The sequence below is a fragment of the Arthrobotrys flagrans genome (assembly GCF_004000055.1).
Source record: "Arthrobotrys flagrans strain CBS H-5679 chromosome Unknown unitig_15, whole genome shotgun sequence".
In the NCBI taxonomy this organism is placed as follows: domain Eukaryota; kingdom Fungi; phylum Ascomycota; class Orbiliomycetes; order Orbiliales; family Orbiliaceae; genus Arthrobotrys; species Arthrobotrys flagrans.
In genome coordinates this window covers 1,084,536-1,105,884 of record NW_027137545.1, presented here as the reverse complement: position 1 = coordinate 1,105,884, position 21,349 = coordinate 1,084,536, and the positions used below count along the sequence as shown (strand labels likewise).

Here is a 21,349-nt window from a genome sequence, read left to right as displayed (position 1 = left end):
GCTGAAACCCGGCGCATGGTCGGGTGAGGGATCAAATTTATCTGAATCAAGGCGGAGACTCGTCGCACTAGGACCCTCTTTTGCCATTATTTCACTATCGCAGTCGTGTCAGTGGGATCATCCGCTCTTTTAATCTCCCGCTTGATAACAGGTAGCTTTCCGTATTTCTTGCCCCTCTGGCCTCTGTTTCTTTCATTCAATTCAAATCCAACCATCTTCAAAAACCGCCATTCTCGACTTCAAATTGGCCTGTTGGTGAACCTTTCTTTTTAAAAAAAAAACCTGTCGGTGAATTTAGCTAATTAGGCCGGCCGAGAGATTTTGGAACTGGGGCACCGAGCCGAATTCCTCGCCAGTCCCATGCCCCCCTTGTCCTTGGGTGCGGAGACACCATTGACCCAGGCTTAGGTAACACTGAGGTTCGAGCCCAACCTTTGCTGTTTGCAGCTTGCATTTCGCTACAACCTCAGCTCTTATCCCTATGTAATCTGGGTGGAGGCATCCATCTCACCTTATTATCTTACGCCCTTTCGCTTTCTCCCAATCATTTTGCGTTTTTCTACGAGGTCAGGATTTTAATTTCATTTAGTTATCGGGAATCCAGGCTTGGATACCAGAAGGGCAAAACAAAATACCGAATTCCAACGATAAAAAGTATCCCCTCCGTTCTTTTCAGCTTGGGGGATATTTTATTTAATATTTGCGACTCTCGGGACCGTTGCAACCTTTCACCCCTCTTCGCCGTTACCTTTCACTCACACCATCATCATCATAACTGTTACTCCCTAAATCCATCCTGCTTGGAACGAATACGGGCTTGAGGCCGTAAAACACCATTTACAAGAATAATACACCGTCTGGTACGACCCATCATAAATTACGGACCATGTCGCTCGAAAAGCCGCTCCCCGGGGCCCCATCCCCGGTAGACCGAACTGTCGAAAGAGTCGCCGAGCGCCTCGCAGTCCCGATCAGGAGAGCACGCGCGATATCGAATCCCCCAGAAATGGCACCCGCCCCTTTACCAGAGATGCCTACCTACGATCCAAAACTTGCACAATTGGCGGCTAGGATTCTGTACAGATCGGGGATTGACTCGCTTGGAAATCCGCTGTTAGTGCTATCTGCAGCTGCATTTCCGGATTCAAGAGAGGTAGACTACAATGCTTTATTACCCTATGTATTAGCGATATTACCAGGGGAGAATGAAATAGATGAGTTGGATTCACATGGCGAGAAGGGAAGTGGCGGCTATTCGGTTATTTTCTTTTCTGGAGGGGGTAGCGGTAGGGATAGAGACGCAAAATCACGGCCGACATGGAGTTGGTTTATGCAGGCTTATTCTTTGGTAGGTTCAGTAAATCGAGTTTTAAAAGCATGGGTCAATTCGTTGACGGCCGAAATAGCTAGGACGAGCTGTCAGGAAGCGCATCAAGAAGCTGTGGATTGTCCACGAGAGAGCTTGGGTGCGCATCATGTTGGAAATGTTGTCCGGTGTGGTATCTCAGAAATTCAGGAGAAAGGTTCTACATGGTAAGGGATCGAATCAACGAATTGATGTCAAATATAAATAATATCTGACATGCGTATACAGTCTCAAGTTTGACGGAACTTGCCCTTGAAATCGATATCACGAAGCTAAACATCCCTCCTGCCGTTTACTTGCACGATAAGCGAGTATCCGAATCCATACAACTCCCTGGTTTCCCTCCGGTACCACAGTTCGGAAAGATGCCATTCACACCCGATTCGCCGGTTGATGCCCCCTTGCCTCATGTTCTTACAGATGCATCCCGATATATCAGACTGCATTGTCTTGCATACGAAGGATTGTTCAGAAAGGTTCCTAGCACCGACCTTTTGGAGGTTGCAAGAGAGGCATACGACAGACGACAATATCTACATCTTTCTGACTACGGTCCGAATGTCGCTGCCGGATTGATCAAATTATACTACCGAACGCTACCAGAACCCATCATTCCGACATATTGCTATGAAGAAATTGAAGAAAAATTTGGGGATAACTCTAAAACTGAGGATACTGTTTCCTCCGCAAGGAGCATACTAACCCAGAGCCTACCCAAGGTTTCTTGTAGACTGCTCTTAAGACATCTGCTTCCACTACTAGCTCTTGTAGCTTCACATAGCCAAGCCAACAAGATGACGGCTTCAAACTTGGCGATCTGCTTTGCACCTTCCCTACTACGATCTGAAGATATCATGCTGGACGCAAAGATGTCTCGAGGCGGAGTCGCCAAGCTACTCGAATGCTTAATTACCAACATTGAGCAATTCGCTCCCAAGATGCCGGACCGACAGCCAAAACCTGCAGCTTTAACTGGAGAGAAATATCTATCCATTTCATCCATCAAGCGGAGTGCGGCAACTGCATCGACGACAAGGAAACAAATGATACCTAAGTTAAACGGGGACAGCCCAACTTCAAGATTCGCCGACGAAGACCTTCTAACCAGCTCGCCAATTCAGAGGAAGATGTCATGGACTCCTATTATGCAGACTATCACTAATAACGAGCCGATCCCACCGCCTACGAGATCAATGTCAGAGGGCGAGATAACATCCAAAAACTCCCAACCAGCAGTTCCGGCGCCGACAGCTTCCGCAAGTTCGACGACGACATCCGCGGCACCTCCTACAGCTAGCGCTGAAACAACATCGAGAGTTACAAATGGCGGTATCCCATCCCCGCCTCCTTCGCCAACAAAAGAACCAGCTACACTTTCCACCCCATCCAAAGCAACGACCTCGACCTCCCCACAACTTAAACCCGCAGCTTCGCCACCATCCAACTCTAACGGATCCTCGTCCCGCCGTTCCTCCTCACCATCTGCTTCAAAACTCTCTACCTCTCCTTCAAGCCAACCTAACCTTCAAATTCGCGGCCTAATGCGCGCAACATCCTCGCCTCTCCCGCCTCGAGACTTCAGATCAACGCTCGCCCCCGCCAGCAACAGAGATGGAAACGCCAATACCGGCAACAGCACGGGCAACCAACTAAACAGAAAACCCTCCTTCCCAACACTTCGTAAAGTCCCCTCTGACGCAGCACTAAATTGGCAGAGGGCCAGCGTTAAAGTTAAGGTAGCCGGTACCATGGTTAACGAACTCAAAGCATTGTATGAAGAACGTGCAAAGGGTGCTGAGATATTAGTCAAGACAGCGAGTAGGAGAGGAAGGAATCCGAGTGCCGCGGGTGTGAATTGACTAGCCGTACTGGTTATGATCATTTGGGCTATTGAAATGATGATTTTAGTGAATAATTGGCAGGCTATTAGCCAACTTATGTGATTCCGACATGTCTCCAATAGTGAGGTTGGGTTTGGGTATCACGAGGATCGGTACAGATCTGGGCGTAATATCGGCATCTATCTTTTTATCTTCTTTAAAATCACCGAAGAGAAGAGATTTCACTTTTGTTTAAGAGTTTTTTTTCCATTTGTTACAGTCTTTTTTTTTTTGTTTTTGTTCCAGATTTCATTATATTTTTGGCATATCGGAAGCTGGTTATACGCTACGGTTTTTTGTAAATTCTGTTTTTCTTTTACCGCCCTAGTTCAATCCGTTCCCTTTAGTATTATCTCTCTGTTTCTTTTGTAGGGAACAAACATCATCATCTTTCCTTAGCACAGATCCGACTTGGTGAAGCGGTATATCATCAAGAAAACTAAATGACGGCGGATTCAGGGCGAGATTCAGCCTGTTAGTGAGGTGACCCGGTCTTGGGACCAGAGGTGACCGGGAAGGTGGTACTTTGTAGTCTTATAACCAGGTTGTGCTGGGTACGAAAAGATGGTTAAAATTACCACAAAGTGCTGTATAGCAACACGGTGGTACAGCACCACCTAGAAATTAGATTTCGATTGTTTGAGCGACTGCAATGCAATGTACGCTGTCTACCTAATAATCTGAGATGCCCAATGCATTGGCACAGGCGGGCATGGCAGCATGACAAGTCAGAACAAGTCTGAAGCTTTGGGAGCTGGCATTACCTTTGAGTACAGAGCCTTATAAGCCGATTCTTTCGTCGTTTTCTACCGCCAATACGATTTACAAACTTCGATTCGAATACAAATTACGGGATCCTCACCACTCTCTAGTTTACACAGTTGCCTTCTTAGCCGATATTTTCTCCAAAATGGCTGAGCTAGCCGGCCTCGTTCTTGGTTCCGCCGCCCTCGTACCGCTAATCAAGAATGTCCAATTCAATCAAAGACGCCCCACAACGTTTCAACTTTATGTGAAGGAGATACTGGTACGATGGCCTATCGACGGCAGAATTTAAAACCGGTTGAGAAGAAATAAAATTATTGTATTATTGATAAATACGCAAGATCGAACCATCTTATAACCACATTGTCAAAAGTTCAGTCGGCTGATCGTCGATCGGGCGTTGTATTACACTCAAATTACAAAATTCAAGTTATACTATCCTCCAAAACCCTCGATTTTAATCTTCACATCAATCTCAGCTTGGATATAAACTCTAGGAGCCTCTATCCGAGATTCGGGCTTTATTGTCAAAGGGCTATACCGAAAAGCGACCTTTAGGGCTCCTACGCGAGATATCACATGTTTGAAGAATTTAGGGATCTTGTGGTACGGCGCCGAGCAAGTGTCTATGACTATTATGAAGCCTCATCTGTATTAAATTTATTTTATGGAGGATGCTCCACGTTATCCGTAGGCAACGCTTAGATCTTGCAGATATCTACGATTCATACGTTAATATGCTAAATTCTATTCCTGGATCATCCAAGTACTCTGTTATGGAAGGGGTGGCAATGGATGCATGTTAGACAAAGCCGAGGCGAGGTCTGGTAATCAATGGAATAGAACTTGCACTTTTTTGAAGTTTTTGTTGCAAGGATACAAACCAAATATGCAAGATCTCAAATTGAACTCTAGTCGGCTATCTCTCGCAAATTAAGGACGGTGGCTGACGTTTAACTTTGCGTAACCCTATGAGCTCACAGAGACGATATTTATGCCCTAGTATGTGCTCGAGAGCTATCATGCATCAGACTTCTGATATCTTTAGTGGCTATAGTAGCAACTGCTTTGGGGAACGACAACGGATAGGATGGAAACGATCCCTAGAGACAGCCTTTCCAGAGGTAGAGGTACAAAAGGTCTTCGCGGAGGATTGTCAAAGATTACTCACTGGGATCCGGCTGCTATCCGCAGAATGTTGGAATTGTAAGTTTCGGAGGTCGTTTTGTCCAGGAGGTGGATTTTGCGAGGAACAAGAGTTATCTGCAATCCACTCCCACCCCGCGATTTATATGATCCAAGTTATGCCAATGCCGCATCAAAGTTGTGTAGGTATTGCGATTTTGGGGCCCTAGGATGCCCAAACTGTGGGGAAATCCCCTGTAAGTTTGAAATCCAAGCGCCCCCGCTATGCTTGCGCTGCCGTGCTATGGGAAGGCCATATTTCTATAGTTGGTTTAATACCTAACGGGACTTACTTACCAACTGGAATATAGTATGTTGGCCTACAACAAAGGATTGGATTCTGCAGAATAAGATGACATCCTCACAACGAAGTTTATTTGAATTGCATCACAATAATTTCTTTTGGGCAATATTGTTGTCTAACTTTCGGCGTCTTGCTCGAGTATGCGAATTACTCAGGGGCAATCCGTTGGATCCCACTCTATTCATCAAAATCACATTAGTATAAAAGGCCATCCGATGAACATTTTTAACGAACTTACCAGTAACCAAATGCTCATCCAACCCTCTCAACTTCACCATATCCTCTTCCCCCAATCCCCACCTTTCGCTCCCTCTCAAATTCCCCACAATCCTCGCCTGCGTCACACTCTTCGGCAAACTCACAAACCCTTCTTGCAACCCCCACTTAATCATAACCTCCGCACTCCCCTTCCCCTCATACCGTCCAGCAACATCCTTCAAAACCTCATTCTCAAACCTCCCACTCTTCGCAAGCGGCGTATAAGCCTGCAACACAATATTATGTCGTCTACAAAACTCCACAATATGTGATTGTGTATTGAACGGATTGAGTTCGATTTGATTTACTAGTGGCAGGTAATCCGGGAATTTATCCAAGATCTCTTGAAGATGCCTTATACCGTAGTTACTTACCCCCCATCCCTTTACTTCACCTTCTTTTACAGCGTCGACTACGGCGCGGTAGATTTCTTCGCGGATTATGGGTCCGCCGTAGGGGGCGTGGATGAGGTAGAGGTCAATGTATCCCAAGTTACATTCCTTGAGGCTGCGTTTTATGGCGGAGCGGGTGGCGGAGTAGGAGACGTTGTCGCGGAGTTTGGTGGTGAAGAAGATGGAAGAGCGTGGAGTGGAAGTTGCGGTTAGGAATTCGTTGATGGCACGGCCGCAGACAGCTTCGTTTTCATACCATTCTGCTGAGTCGATTCTGTTTTTAAATGGTTATCTAAATTGAAAATCGAAGACGATTGGATATGAATATCGCGATGGATAAGCACGTACCCTCGGTAACCAGCCTATTATATCACTCTATCAGTTTAAGACAAAAGGATATCGCATCGACTTTAAAATGCCCCGAAAGGTTTATGCGAATACGGCAAGCGAGAGTACGGATGAGGTTTACCTCTAACGCCCACTTAACAGCATTATAGCACTCCTCATCATAAGACTCCCACACTCCGAGTTGTATTTGTGGTATTTTCTGCCCGTTGGAAAGCTAAACCCCGAACACGCACAACTCCGATACCGCAATTAACGCCGAATCCCAATGCCATTCCGTAAGTGCAAAGAATTGAGAAGGCCTCACCGTAAGGCATGTGTTCGCCGTAAACGCTCCCTGAACTTCTTTCGAGGACATGGCTTCTCTGTATTCGGAATGTATAACCTCCCCTTTCCTTTTTTAGCTTCGTTGCAGGTGTTTGAGGAAGTTGCAGGATTGGAATGCTTTCCGTTGACCTTCGCTTGGGCCTTAGTTCCCAGTTCCACTGGCTTTGAATTCTTGCACCATTTGATGACATAAGCTCGGTGGGAATGTGACCAGGTAGCATCAAAGCGCTGAAGGAAGCAAAAACTTCAGGAGGTGTATTATAAATAGCTCTATCTCCGTGCTTGCCGATATATTCCAGTCGAGACAATCATGGTATGTATCACTAATTCAAATTTCATAAGCAACCACTATCGTAGCTATCGAATTCTAGTTAATCCAAATTCTCGTATTCAGCCATAGCCTACATACAGACTTGAACACCTCGTACCCCTTCCAATAAAACCCGTCTCTATCGTATAATCATTTATGGCTGGAAGGAAAAAAACTCGGATCGGAAGGGAAAAAGTCGAAAGCACAAAATTTTCGTACATGAGAAGCAAAATGGTAAAAAATTAGAGGATAGTAAATAGATCCAAACTCCAAGGGAAATGCTCGCTCGCTATTGTGGGGTCCGGCCTTGATCGTGTGCCTGTCGTAGATCTTAGATCTTGCATGAAAAGTTGGCAAACAAAGGTAAAAAAAAAATCGCAGGGGTGAAAATAGTAGCATGCTGGGCTGTCGACGCCATTTGAGATAAAAAAGAAACCATGCTCATAACTTCATGAACCGAACAGAAAACAGAGATATTGTCGGTAAGGTAAAGGGAAAAAAATCAAAATGCTTTTTTTAATCCGTCGTAGATTTAGCCAACCCAGTCGTAATCTGAAGCATCTTCATTTCCTGAGATGTTTGAAATCTTAGTTCTAGCCGAAGCATTCGCGATAGATGCGGCAGCGATAGCGTGGAATTGGAGGAGTTCCCTAAATTTGGCCTGCTTCTCGCTTTCTCCCTCGACTTGTTCACCCTTCGCGCTTGTCCATGGAATGTCAGTTTGACTCCTGGCTAGGGTTCTTCTGACTGGCGGCGATGTAGGTGTTGGTGGAGCTGGAGCTTGGAATCTATGTGAAGGAGCGGCGGTGGTAAAGGTCGACGATCTCATAGGTGTTGCGGGTGGTGTAGCGATTAAGGGTGCAGGTACGGGTGTAGGGGGTGCAGAACGTTTTTCGGATGCTGAAGCGAGTTCTTTGGATTCTTCCAAAGCAGCAATATAGGCAGCGTGTTCCATTTCCTCGCGGACGTGACGTGGAATCTGACGCTCAAAGTCATCGCACTGCGAAGCAATGATAGCTGCCAGGATCATGTTTTGCTCTTCTTCGGAAATCATGTCTTGTGTTTCGGTGAAGGTAGGTGTCTTATGTTGTGCACTAGTAGTGCTGCTGCCACGGAGGAGAGTCATTGAGCCGGTATGGTTTGGAGAGATTGGAGGAGTTACGGGAAGGCAGCAAGTTTCGTAGGAGTGAGCAATAGGTTCTTTGGGTATTCGCTCGACAGAGACTTCGAGGATGAGTTTTTGTTCGGACTTTGTTGATTCGCGAAAGGAGAAGGCCCAATCGTATGAATCAAAGTCGAAGAGGCCGGTAGCCGTAGACTGTTTCCTCTTAACCGAATTGTATTTTGTATCTTGCTTCTCGTCGTATTCGTAGATATCAAAGTCGAGGTCCCTGTATTCGTCTGGTTGATCGTTGGGGGAATGGTCGGACTTTATAGGCGAAGAGAAGATGTCGGACAAACTTCTGCGTATTAGGCCCAGCATGTTTTCTAAACCATTCCTGTCTTTCTCTTTATGCCATCCAACTAATATTCTTCGTTTACCCTGCTTTTATACTAATTGTATTTCCAGAGGGAAAAAAAAAGGAGCTCGGAATCAATCACTCGGTTTGAGTATCCCTGTATGTGAAAAGAATGTGCTTTAGCAGACAGATCTTGCTCCAAACGAGACGGTCTCGGGGATGAATGATTCGGTGCGGATTATTATATGCTTCGCCTTGTTCTCGGTGAAAAGAAGAAATCCATCTACTGCCGTCTAGCATCCCGACCAAACGGCAGAAAAGGCTGGCAATGAAAGAACTCTCTCCTGCAGTGTCGTGTTTACATGCCATTTGCAGGTGTGTCACAAATACCCGCCGTTTCCACAAGCTACCGTCACATTATCATCACGGAAACAGACGGGGGAAGCTTGAAGCTGCGTGAATATGCTGGGGCCCAAGCAGCTGTCTCACAGGCCCAATCAGGGGTTGGCTTGGCTGCACCCTAGCGTTCTGAGCGTCTTGCAGGCGGGTTTTCCAGCTTCTTCGTGCATTTTTTGCATCTTAGGGAGTACTTTTCACACGGGTGAAAGTTTAAGGCAAAGCGGTTCAGAAGGCTTAGAAGGGACCTCTAGTGAAGTGGAGTCTTTGTCTTTTAGTGGGGATGTTAGCGATGTGAGAGGCTGGATTTATTAGAGGCAGTTGGTGCTGCAAGATGTGCTGTCCACATGGAAAGGGCTTGTTCGACCAACCACAGGCTGCCAGAACGGCCATCGACAGAAATTTCTTGGCATCCCCGACATTTCCATATTTTGGGGAATATTTGACTTCGTGATGGGAATAGCGGGATCGGTGTCGATAGATTTATGTCAATGAGGATGAGGTGGTGGGATATTTTGTGGGACATGAGGGGAGGAACAATCCACTCGCAGGCCCAGCTTCGACAATATCCATGCCATGATGGTATCAAGCGAACTGCAATTGCTGATGCTGCCGGGTATCATGGTATGCAAGATAGAGGAGCCATCGATGAAGGCTAAACGTCTTTCTGATAGGACCTACGCAATCGAGAAGATGCTGTCGGGTTGACCTGTCGTTCGTGGAGAAGGTCCTGCAGCTAGACGAGCCGGAATCCCGTCTCTTTTTTATCGATATTAAGAACGGTCATATCATATCATCTCGATCTGGACAGACGATTTCGGCTGGGGCTGGTGACCGACGACGCCTCAAAATTATTTCCAATTTTCAGGGTCATTTCGGGCGAGGTGTTTAAATTCCGCCTGGTTTCAACTTGATGTCGGTGGGGGTGGCCTGGCTATGAGCTCCTGTTTCATTTGAGGAATAGAGCAGAATCAAGACATGTCCAGGTGTGGCTGTGCTATAGAGGCGCTCCATCTGGCTTCTCAACTCTGTGTTGGAAAAATTATAACGCTCTGTGTTGACTGATGCCAGCTCATAGAACCCTTTCGATGTCCATGAGTTCATAATTTGAAGTTTTGGGGGGTTTTAGGCTCAATCCGAAGAGATCGAAGAATATATAGCAATTGCTTATTATATACGTTATCTCCAGATATCCTGGAGTTTAAAAGGGCTTAATCTCAAGTCATCATATCAATGATCAATTGTGAGATTTAAGAACTCAACCGATCGAATTCACTTAGGTTTGTCATCTATATCTGACCAATGATGAAACTTGTTAAGGCTATCTGTGCTTTTCGATCAGAGAATCTTTCAAAAATAGTATATTGCAAATTAAAGTCCGTTCGATTTTTCTTCTATTCCTATCCTGATAAAGAAGAGGGAAAAAACAGTACTTTAATTGAATCGTATATGCGATTCTTGATCAGCCTGGACTCGTGCCCAGATGTCATAAATGGAGGATTGATCTGCTTGGGCTTTCTTTGGGGGCCGGTGCTCGAAATAAATAATGGGGGCTGATGTCATAGTTGGTGGCCGATTTTCTTTTTCCTGTTCGATTTCCTTGCCCCAGGTTACAATGCGGCGGTGGGGGTATTCGACCGCGATCATGGCTATTGTCGAAGGATACCAAGATCTTGTCAACGGAATTTATTTCCCCTATCTTCAGGGTTTATCCCGAAAATTACATTTTTCAATTAAAATCCCGACGAATAATACGGTAGAAAACTGTTTGGGGGGCGATTACTACTTACCCGTCTCCTTTGGCTTCTCCAAAGGTACCAAATGTCCACATTTTGGAGTGAAGTCCATCTCGCAGGGTTGTGGTGTATTAAGCATCTTCAATTCATTCTTCTTGCCCCAATTGATAACACTATCTCGTCTTGGATGTAACAAACTTCGATTCCGGTCTGTGCTGTATGCGTGTTTTCCAGAATGTGAAAACTTCTTGATGCTTTGTAGTACGGAAAGTTACAGCGTCTTTCCCAACTTTGGTAACATCCGGATAGATAGCCGTTGGGACTTTACGGAATCCATATTTTAAGTGAATATCAAGAACTCTATAATCCTGATAAAAGGGTCGGGATTTGAAGTATTTGACAACTTCTTCATAGGACGGCCAGATATCACGGCGTTTAGCAGACAAAGTTGCAGGGCCAGGGCTAGGACCGGTAAGAGCTGGAAGTGGAGAAACGATAGGGTCCCGATAACACAACTGAATAGGGTTGGATGCACAAGGGAAAGGTGGAAGAACTGTGCACCACCCACCGAATGGCCAATTGCAGCTATAAGCCGCACAAAATCATTCCGGAGGTGCATGATCAAAGAAAGGAGATACCGAAAGCGATCGTACCAACTTACTATCTCAAAGATTAATGATTAGTATGTTTCTATAGTCAACAATTAATATGACTAATATCAGAGTTGTCATACATACCTTCTCCGCCGAGTTTCTTTTCGTTCAATACATCAGAGTCTCCCTGATTGTGGAAATCTGCGATCCAGATGCTTCGAATTCCAGTCCCTTTCTTTTCATATTCCTCTACTAAAGATTCAAAAAAGGGTTCGTATAATTCCTAACGTTTGACGGAGGCGGGATCACATTAGTTTTGAAGCCCATTAGATCAAAATTTCTGAAATTATATTTGTTTTTAATTTAGGGATTGTGTACCCATACCTTGTGAAAGCTATTCCCATGCGCAGTGAGTATAGTTAGATCACCAGGCCCGGGATTAAGGTTGCTCACAGGCCTGTAATAGTTAGCCACCAATTGGAGTTTTTCACCCCCGGACCAAACGCCACGTGCTGGCTCTCGAATTGGAAATACTGGGACAATGTGCTTTTCGGCTCTTAAAAGGCCGCCACTTGTTGTATACGGTTGGTATTGATCAGATCTGAGGTCTTTGGAACTGTGCTAACAGTCGCAAAACCTTTGGACTGTGTTTGGCGTCCTTCATTGGAAGTGGCCGGGTAACTCGATCTAGGACGTTGAGTGGCATCATTCTTTGCTAAATTGAAGAACTGAGACCTCAAGATTGGAATCCTCCGCTGAGGATGACATCGAATGAAAAGATTGACATTAATATGGAACATGTTGAATCATAATGAGGTTTTTTTAGCTAGGAGTTGATGGCTAATATTGATGAAGGATGTATAATATTGGTGCTAGGGCTAGTAGGAAGCTTCGAAGACAATGTATTCTAAGTCAAGTAATTATATTACTAACAGGGATACCTAACTAACATTCCTGCAACAATGTGTCCAAATTAAAAAACCGTTGAACAAGACACTCCGTCGAGGCCGGTATACGGGGCTGCATTAAACTTATTCTGGGACCCTCCTTATCAAATTAATCCAAAATACCCATACGGAAAAGATAGTCCAGGTGTGCATACAGAACCTAATTTCGCCAGTGCCCTCCGTAACTATATACGCGTATACGCCTACACCCCGTTGGATTGGGGTCGATTTTTTCCGGCATTGTATTAAGGTCGAAGAGCTCTATTAGAAGAACCCTGTTGGCTGAGACAAGAAGCGAAGTACGAAGAGTTACTTGTGGGAACAAAATCATTTGTCACGATGCCGAAGGCATTTACGAGTCATTGCGCGATGATTGCATATGCACATATATGTCCATACGGTAGCTGATGCCGTCCGGCATATGCCAAAGGGCCAACCAATGCTGAAGGTCGATGTGATATCGTCTGATAAATCGTAATTGAAACTAGACTGTTGATTATCACAGCCGTGCTCGTAGTACGATACTGAAGGTGGAGAAGGTTGATTGAATGCCAAAATGTGGTCTAACATAACTCTAATGATAATATGAGAATTCCGATAGGAATCAAATCTGTAGAACCAAAGAAAAAACAAATTTACATGAAATGGTGCAAATCACCGCCCCATCGGGCAACTCCGGAAGCGGTATCGTCTATCCAACTCTGGTCCTTAAAAGCATTCTAAACTCTCCTGAGCCTAATATATATAGGCATTTCGGCACCTCCTGGACCTTCTTTCCAGAAAAGATCCTTTGCGACGGCTGTCAATTCTCGATACAGTCCATCAATTCTGTTTACTTCGACTCCTGATTCTCGCCACCAGTTCTTTATCATATCTCCTAGGACTGCGATAATCCAGTCTACCATAGTGCCCGCGAATTCTTTAGCTGCAGCTATTTTCCTGTTTTGATCCGCACCTTTGCAGACTCTGAGAAATCTGTAGTAGGCTGGATGGCTAATCATCTTGCGCTCGTATTTCTCCGCAACCCATGTATCTTCCAATTCCTTGATTCCAGAGCGGAATTCTGGTTCTAATCGATCGTAGATGGGTGTGTTAATGTTTTCGAAGGAAGTTTCCCTTCAGCAGCAAGCTTTTCAGCAGCTCTAAATAAAACTCTGTGGCGGATGACAGTGGCATCTTTATAGCGAGTTAATTCATCCTTAGTAAAACTACCAAGGCAGCCAATGACGAGATAACCTCCACTTTCGATTTCCCGGCATCAGCTTGACGACAGCCCCAACTAACAAGCATAGGCGCCAAACCCTCGCCTTGATGGTCAGGATCTACTGCTAAGAATTCACATCCTAACATTGTTGTTAGAAAATCAGCCCCCGTAAAAGATAAAATAAAGGGGGAAATGTATCAGAATAATCCTGCCGGTGTATTAAGAATGTTCATTCATATCTATCATCTTAAATCAAAAAAAAAAAAATCATGCTAAGGTGGCTTACTCCAATGGGGCCTGTGGCCCATGATATTTTCTCTGTTTAGAGCAGCATTTCCCACAGCGCCTTTGTTAATTCAGCACCCCATTCATCTGGGAATTCTAGTAATGGGGCATCATTCTGATGTTTCTATATTTGTGGGACATTACACCTAGAGAAGGCGACAATTTTACTGTCTTTGTTCTCGGTGACGAAAGTTTTTAAACCATTTGACCTAGCCTGTATTCCCATATTCCAGACATCGTTCCACAATTGAGAGGCTTTAGCGTCAGGATTGAGAGGTAAACTGCGTGAAGAGAACCACAATCGTGTAAGCTCTTTTGCATCGCCATGTTTGGCTTCCCTGACGATAAGCCAGGCGGAGCACTATGGTAGATGTCCGGGTTGTATAATTGGCAATCCTCGGTGCTGACCAGATTGTTTACGCCTCGCACGGGGCTCGAAGCTATAAGATTCCGAACATTAATCAATGATTCTCACAAATTTTTAATGTCTGAGACAGGGTTTACAGCGAAGAAGATGCAGTGGCGAGTTTCCTACTCCCCTCCTTTCTTGAGCTTTTAAACTAGGTGGCGTTGAGAAGCTCCGACCCCCAGCGCCTTCTTGATTAAAGAGTTGGCCATGTTTTGTAGGAGTTTTTTTTAATGATTTGGAATAAATGTTTAAACGAATATATATATGCCTGTATATGCCGAGCTCAAGCGTTCAAACTAAGGGTATTGATGCTACGGTTGACGGACTTCAACAATGTATTATTTCTACTAGAAAGTTTTATATAATCACTTCCGCAAGAAGTGTGTTGTTTTTGTTGGAAACTTTTGCCATCTTAGCTCGGACAGCACAACGGCAACGGCGACCAATGCTGGGTGTCCACCGAGAGCTAACGGTGACATCTACGACTCTGTACGGGAAGCCAATAAAGAATAGACCTAGCTGTGGACTCGGAGTGTCAGCTCGATTCGAAGTCCCGCGGTTTTAACGGCTTATCAAAGAGCTTTCCCTTTTGGTTAGACTTTTTTCTATCATATACAGGTCAGTTCCAAGGTCTTACATGTCCTGGATATAGTGATTGTGGGTCCGTTGCCTGCACTTGCGCACGCTTCTATATAAAAATTGACGAAGGCTTAACTTTAGCTCATTTGAGGCAGTCATCGCGGTGGTAGATTGAGGAACCACAAAACTACACGAGTCAGCCGTACTAGTATATTCGTTTATGTAAAAGGAGAACCGAATACTGTTCTCGATAGATAGACCCGATAAGTCAGGTATTCTGCAGGTCTGGGGCGCAATTTAAAACTCCGTAGCTGCAGTATCAAGGATGTAACACTCTGCTCCTTGGCGTGCAGGCTTAGTTATGCATTCATAAAGTAATCGGAAGTATCGATCAAAAGAACCTGGTTGCCCTTTGATTTACTATCTTGGCAAAAAAAGGACATGTACATTAGGATGTTATCCGAAGAGGATCCCCGTGTACGTAAAAGTGTTGATAACTCGTTCAAAAGGGAATGCACCCTGATATACCTGCTACTCCACCTAGCAGGCGACATGATGGTATATGGGGCTTTCGGCCTTTGTATATAGTTCCTTTGATGGGCAAAGTAGCTATTTTTAATTTTGCCTTCTAGAAACCGCATTGTTTTCCACGTGCCTTTTTCGGATGCTAATCCTATCTCTTGCGGAAACAAATAAAAATAAAAATAATAAAAAACAAATCATTCCTTTTCGGAAAGGAAAGGGAGGAGTAAATACGAAGTATTTACAAAGGGTCAGATCGGGTTCACTTACCAGTCGGATGATATGATAGATAGATAGCGAGAGCCAAGAAACACAGTTGAGTCGAGAGTTGACGCAGTGGCAATTGCACGAAAGCCTTTTTCTAGAAGAGATAAGGGAAGTGATGATAGAGTACAGTTAATTGATACATGGAACTGACTGGCCAACTAAAATCGCGGAACGAAGTTAATAAATAGCTTAGGCGGCTTCAAGTGAAGGGGGAAAGGGGAAAGCCTGAAAAATATCTTAAGCGCTGATATATTTCGTTAATTTCACGGACTGACGATCGGACTTGAAGTTTTCTATCATTAGAGGCTTTGTGGCCACTATTTAATCGGTTAATTCATGAAGCTACTATAAGGTATTGCAATCTTTAGCTATTTGCCTTGAATTAGAATGCTATTTTAACAATATCAAACTCAATACTGCAAACTCGAGCCCCGTCAAAACAGACATCTGTTTGTGCTGGGACCGGAAACAAAAAAAATATGTATATATATAATTTCCCCTAAAGTTTTAAACTGGAACCCTCGAGGGGAAGAGTCGATTGGAAAGCGGGACAACTGGGTTTAAATAATGCCAGCGGCATCCCTCAGGTTACTGTCTCCTTCACCTTCAGCGGTCCTGTGTTGCGTTATATTTTCAATAACAGCCTCGATCCGGTTTAGCGTAGATGTACCCTAGAAACTTGTGTATCTGGTTTTCCAAAGCTGCTTTATATCTATCTTTGGTAAAATGCCCGCGACATTTACTGCAGGTTGTAGAATAAAAAGGAGTTGAAAATATTATAAGCATCTTCGGGTATTTTGGATATATTCGTTAGAAAAAGAGAAGAAAAAGGAGAAGAAAGAAAAGTGAGCCGAAGATGAATCCCAAGGAAGTATCGCCTTGTGTTTGGTAACTCTTAGTCATCAACCACCAGCCGTTACCCATCACTAAATCACCAATCAAAGGTCCGGCTACCAGCCTCATCGACTTTGCATGCTCTTCTCCAAGATGTCGATGTTGTCGATGTTCCTATTTTAGCCAGTCACGGGACTTGCAGGGGCAGGGTCACGAGCTACCAACAATCCGGGCTTTGTCGCAGGTTTTCCGGTCTCATTTGCATTCCATCTGTTTCGAACGTTTCCGGCTTACCTCATCGCCATTCCCTCCCACCTCTCCCTATCCGGATACCTTCACGATACCCAACCTCCTCAACCTCCTTTGCTCTTCCGAATACTTTTGTTCTCATCAGTTCATGGAATCAACAGGCTCTCTACGAACTCGCCGGCTTAAAGAATCTAAATACCATCCTATCTTCAAGTTTCGTTGACGCTGAGCTAACCCCCCTCGCTACCAAAGTTTTCAATCATGGCCGACATAGTCGACCGTCCAACCTTCCATTCCGAGGAGGACGATTCTCTCCTCCTCAAAATGCCACCACATATTGCAGCCCGTTTCTACAAACCCAAGAAGCCTGCCCAAAGACGTAGATCGTCCTCCAACTCTTCCACCGGTTCCGGTTACATCCATCCCACCGAACGTGCCCATTCTCGCAGACTTAAATTCCTCGAATCTCGAAAATCTCGACTAGCTGCACAGGCCTTGCACGCCGAGAAGGTCCGTTCGCGAGTCAACCATGGCTCCCACCAGGTCATCTCAGCACGACTCCAGGCGATCAACGATTCCCTTCGCGCCGCAAAGGAAGCTAGAGAAGCTCAGCTCGCCAAAACGGCCGCTGCCTGTGCTAGTGAGGTCGCTAAGGCGAAGGCTATTGCCGAAGGTGTCCGCTTGAAGCGAGAGAGTGAGATTCAGGCAATCAAGGACGGCGTGCAGGACAAATTGAATGCTGCTGAGGAGAGACGTCTGGAGTTGCTCAGGGCTCGACAGAATCGTCGCCCTCGAGGCAGTTCTGCTTCTCTTAAGACCCCTACGGAGATCAGTGAAGTCATCGAGCCTCTCAGAAAGGCCGCTAGAGACGGTACCGGTGCCGCCTCTCCACCAAGACGCCAGCCCACAGTGGAAGAGACCCGTGATTCTGCAGCTCGCCTTATCCAAAGGAGCTGGATGGCTCACCGGAATTCTGAGATTGTCTCGAGCTTCGTTCGCCAAGGAATTACCCTTGAGACTTTTGGAACCATGCCATTTGAGATGGCAACAGCTACTATCCAAAGCCCCGATTTGGCTAAGGCAACGGGCAATATCCTTCAACTAGGTGGTGTTTTGGAGGATTCTGAGGAGGCAACCAACCTCACAAAGGCCTGCAGAACGTTTCTCAGTGCCTACCTCATTTTGGGACACCCTGCTGCTGTCCTCTCGAATGATGGCGAGAATGAAAAGGCCCTAATTGTCCAAAGTCGCGATCTTCTCTGTGCCTTCGAATCATGGATACTTAGCACAAGCGCGAATAACGGTCATCGTGGAGCGCCCAAACGCCGACAAGCTTTTGTCGACGCGTATCATCCGTTCTCTATCGCGTTTAACGCCTGGAAAGAACGGGATCAGTTAGAACTTCTCAACGGGATGGCCAACCAGTTCGTTGAGCTGGACACTCTCTGGCAGAAGGTCAAAGATGACTCCGAGCCCCAAGTTGCTGCCGAGTTCAAAGAAAGTATCCAGGAAAACCAAATGATGATTCTCAGCAGAATGAAAGCAATCGGAGGAAAGAGGGCGACTGAAATGCTTAAGAAAGCTGTGCAGAAGTCCAGACGCAAATTACACCGCAAGCAAGCAGATAGAAAGCCGCGTGCTGTTGTGTCTGAAACTGCATCCGCCAGCTCTGCTACACAAAGCTTGGGAATCCAGGCCGCTATGCAACAGGTTGAGGATGGCTCAAAGGCGGATGAGGACTCTGCTCTATCGTACCAGACTGCTTTCGACGATGAGAGAAGATTCAAGCTCACCAACCGTCAGATCGCACATGAGCTTCTCATCGATCGTGCCTTCCGATTCAAGGAACGCACGAAGGACCAGATCCATCAAACAGTGGAATATCAGGCCAAGAAGGCTTTCTACGATCTCATGCGCGAAGACATCGCAGAAGGGGAGCTTGAGAAGTGGATTCCATCTATGGCCGAAACCGTGCGACAGGTATGTACCCCTATAGTTTTAACTCTACTTAATTCATCTAACAAGCCCTTTTAGAAACTCCTCCGGCTCGTCCCCTCGGGTTCTTCCGTCCACCAAATCATCTCTAATTCTATTGATATTGATCTGATCACCCAACAATGTCGCTCGAAGACCTACGATCACATTCCCTTCTTCAGCTTCATTTACTCTCTCATCCCCAAACTTTGCTCCCCTGCTCGTGATGAAGCTTGTCAAGCTCTTATCAATAATGTCTCGCCAGACGAAGACTATATATCTCGTCTTGAGAAGCTAATTGATTTTCTCGAGCTCATGCAGCTCGATCACGCCAACTACCAACTTATGACTGCTGCACCACATATCATTCCACATGCAGCCCAATATGAACAGCACATGTTTACAGAGGACCTCGCCGGCGGCAGATTTGACCTTTCACGCACCAAGACGTGGCTTAACACCACTATCTCGGAGCGACTTGCAGAAATGGCCTCCCGAGACACCGAGGGCGTGAACCACCCTCGCCAACAGCCGAGTATCTTTTCCCTTCTGAACCAAGGATATGTTTCCCTCTTGATTCACTTGAATCCGCTGAGCAGTGTCGTACTCCCCGAGACATTTCATATGGACGGTGAGCGAGTGCTCAACCTATACCGGGACGTAAATACTGTGGTCGTCAGTTCTGCTATGCTCCTGACGATCAAGAGTCTCCTGAGGAAAGATGCGCGGACCGTGTGGAAGGGTGCAAGAGAAAAGACTGCCGAGTTGATGGGAAACTCTCGCCTTTCCTCCGAAGCCAAAGCAGATGCCCTAGTAACGTTTCTCAAAGAAGATTTGGGAGCTGGTATCACTGAAGGACAAGTCGGACATATTCGACCTGCTGTTAAACGGCTCTTCGGAAATTTCGAGAATGCACAAAGGGGAGATACATCGGGTTTACTCGGAGATCCTGTTGTAAAGGTGATGCTCGCAAGACTCAAGGGGTTCGTGCTTGCAAGGCTGAACGCACAAACGCCAAAAGATCAGGTAAGACTTGCCAGCGGAGCCACAGAGACCCTCGCCAGCTTCGGAATGGCAGAGCAAGTTGTCGAGGTTGCTAGAATTATGTATGGAGTTTTGGCGTTGGCTACTGTCAACAGGGATTGTTATTCGAAATGGTACGATGAAATCGTCGGTGAGGCGATGGCGCAGGGAAATTAGAATATGGCGTTTTCTTTTCGCTTTGAGGAAGGAATCTTTTTGTGGACTTGCTTATTTTGGGGTTAGGAGGCTTTTGATTTTCGGGCGGGTAGGATTTTTTGGATTGGAGTCTTCTTTTTTTGCGTTCGGAGGAACGGTTGGATTATTATTATTATCCTTTATCCATTGCTCGCTATTGAAGTTACCTAGTTTTTGTTTGTTATTGTCATTACGGATCGCTTTTGAAATTCAGTTACAATCCTTTCACAGTCATTGCTGCTGTTCCATGCATTCTGTCGGCTGAGGTCGTAGCTGGGTCGGAATAGAAATTTTGCGTTGGAGCGCAATATCCAACAAAATGCCACCGATTTAAGCTTAAAGCTTGCATACGAGCTGTTTAGATCGTGCCGTAACTACCCTACATCGAGCCTCCCACATACTGGAAACAATGGAACCATCGCCCCCTCAAGCCGAGTCACCCGCACCACTTTCAGCGGACCTCGAGACTCTCACATCAGTCTACTCCGAAGCAGCAGCGTACCTCGCGAAGCTCACCGCACAATTGGAAGAATTAGAGTACGTAATCACGATTCACGTATTATACCTATTATATACAATAATAACCTTTTTACAATATAGAACAACCCAAACTACGCTTTTGCACTCTTACCATGCCACTTCCACGGCTTTGGCGGATATCAGAGCATATAATGCTGTAGCACCGGTAATGGAGTTGTTACCTGTTTATACTGCGAAAGTGGCGCGGTTGAAGCAATTGATGGGACAGCAGAGGCAAACGGTTGATAGGATGAAAGTTAGGGCTGAGGAGATTAGGAAGGTTAAGGCTGGTAATCACGAACGGTTGAGGAAGAGGTGGGAGGAGGAGAGGGAGAGGGATAAAGGGTTGACGGCGAGGATGGTGGGGGCTGTGGGGGCGAAGACAGGTTTAGGAAGTACCATTAGTGTGAAGGAGGAAGAGGTGGTGGTAGCGGTGGGTGAAGTTGTGGTGGAGAGTAGTAGGGTTGCTGAACCCTCGTCCTCGACACCGGCATCACAGATGGAGCGGCAAGTAGGACACCAAGAAGTGTACCAGGCGCCGGAGGTGTCAATAGATACACCTGGACCGAGTACACAACCTACTACGATGGTGGTTACAAAGACAGTTGTAAAGAGGAAGAAGAAAGCAAGACAAGCTGAGATCGAATAAAGCCACGATGGCATGATCTATCGATTCTCATTCTCATTTCGAAATTCCTACAATTCAGCCAGAAGTCTTTAACTGTGATAACAAGCTTCAAACATCATTTTTCGAAAAGCTACGTTCTATAGTGCCCAATAAGTCCGTTCGAACTAGTTTAGAGAGAGTTACCGAGAGTCACACTCGTCTACATATGATCTAGCAATCCGGAAGAGAGAAAAGGATAGTCCAGAGGTTTCGTCTCTCCTCAAACCTCTAGCATGTTTCAACCGTGTCGGCGGTACCGAAAAAGGCTGCATACCACTACCCCGCTTGCAGAATAGAAGCTTATCACAAAGAAGTATTTGGTTAGCGGGAAAGCTTAAGGATCTTGGAAATCTCTGTT

The 21,349-nt window shown here is 45.6% G+C and overlaps 5 protein-coding genes across 5 annotated transcripts; 3 read left to right on the top strand and 2 right to left on the bottom strand.

Annotated features, from left to right (window-relative positions):
- Nucleotides 1-886: 886 nt before the first annotated feature.
- DFL_000277 (uncharacterized protein) lies at nucleotides 887-3,225 on the top strand (the record flags this gene model as incomplete). Its single annotated transcript, XM_067631605.1, has 3 exons — nucleotides 887-1,348; nucleotides 1,407-1,533; nucleotides 1,595-3,225. 3 exons carry the CDS (start codon nucleotides 887-889, stop codon nucleotides 3,223-3,225), a joined length of 2,220 nt encoding a protein of 739 aa, XP_067494805.1.
- A 2,426-nt stretch (nucleotides 3,226-5,651) lies between these two features.
- DFL_000276 (uncharacterized protein) lies at nucleotides 5,652-6,853 on the bottom strand (the record flags this gene model as incomplete). The annotated part of the gene is made up of 5 exons (XM_067631593.1): nucleotides 5,652-5,677; nucleotides 5,739-6,424; nucleotides 6,499-6,512; nucleotides 6,620-6,712; nucleotides 6,803-6,853. The coding sequence occupies 5 exons, from the start codon at nucleotides 6,851-6,853 to the stop codon at nucleotides 5,652-5,654; spliced, it is 870 nt and encodes a 289-aa protein (XP_067494804.1).
- An 811-nt stretch (nucleotides 6,854-7,664) lies between these two features.
- On the bottom strand, nucleotides 7,665-8,615 carry DFL_000275 (uncharacterized protein; the record flags this gene model as incomplete). Its single annotated transcript, XM_067631582.1, has 1 exon — nucleotides 7,665-8,615. One exon carries the CDS (start codon nucleotides 8,613-8,615, stop codon nucleotides 7,665-7,667), a length of 951 nt encoding a protein of 316 aa, XP_067494803.1.
- Nucleotides 8,616-16,874: 8,259 nt separating this feature from the next.
- On the top strand, nucleotides 16,875-19,787 carry DFL_000274 (uncharacterized protein; the record flags this gene model as incomplete). Its single annotated transcript, XM_067631570.1, has 2 exons — nucleotides 16,875-18,593; nucleotides 18,648-19,787. The coding sequence occupies 2 exons, from the start codon at nucleotides 16,875-16,877 to the stop codon at nucleotides 19,785-19,787; spliced, it is 2,859 nt and encodes a 952-aa protein (XP_067494802.1).
- A 427-nt stretch (nucleotides 19,788-20,214) lies between these two features.
- On the top strand, nucleotides 20,215-20,973 carry DFL_000273 (uncharacterized protein; the record flags this gene model as incomplete). Its single annotated transcript, XM_067631558.1, has 2 exons — nucleotides 20,215-20,342; nucleotides 20,406-20,973. The coding sequence occupies 2 exons, from the start codon at nucleotides 20,215-20,217 to the stop codon at nucleotides 20,971-20,973; spliced, it is 696 nt and encodes a 231-aa protein (XP_067494801.1).
- Nucleotides 20,974-21,349: the final 376 nt, after the last annotated feature.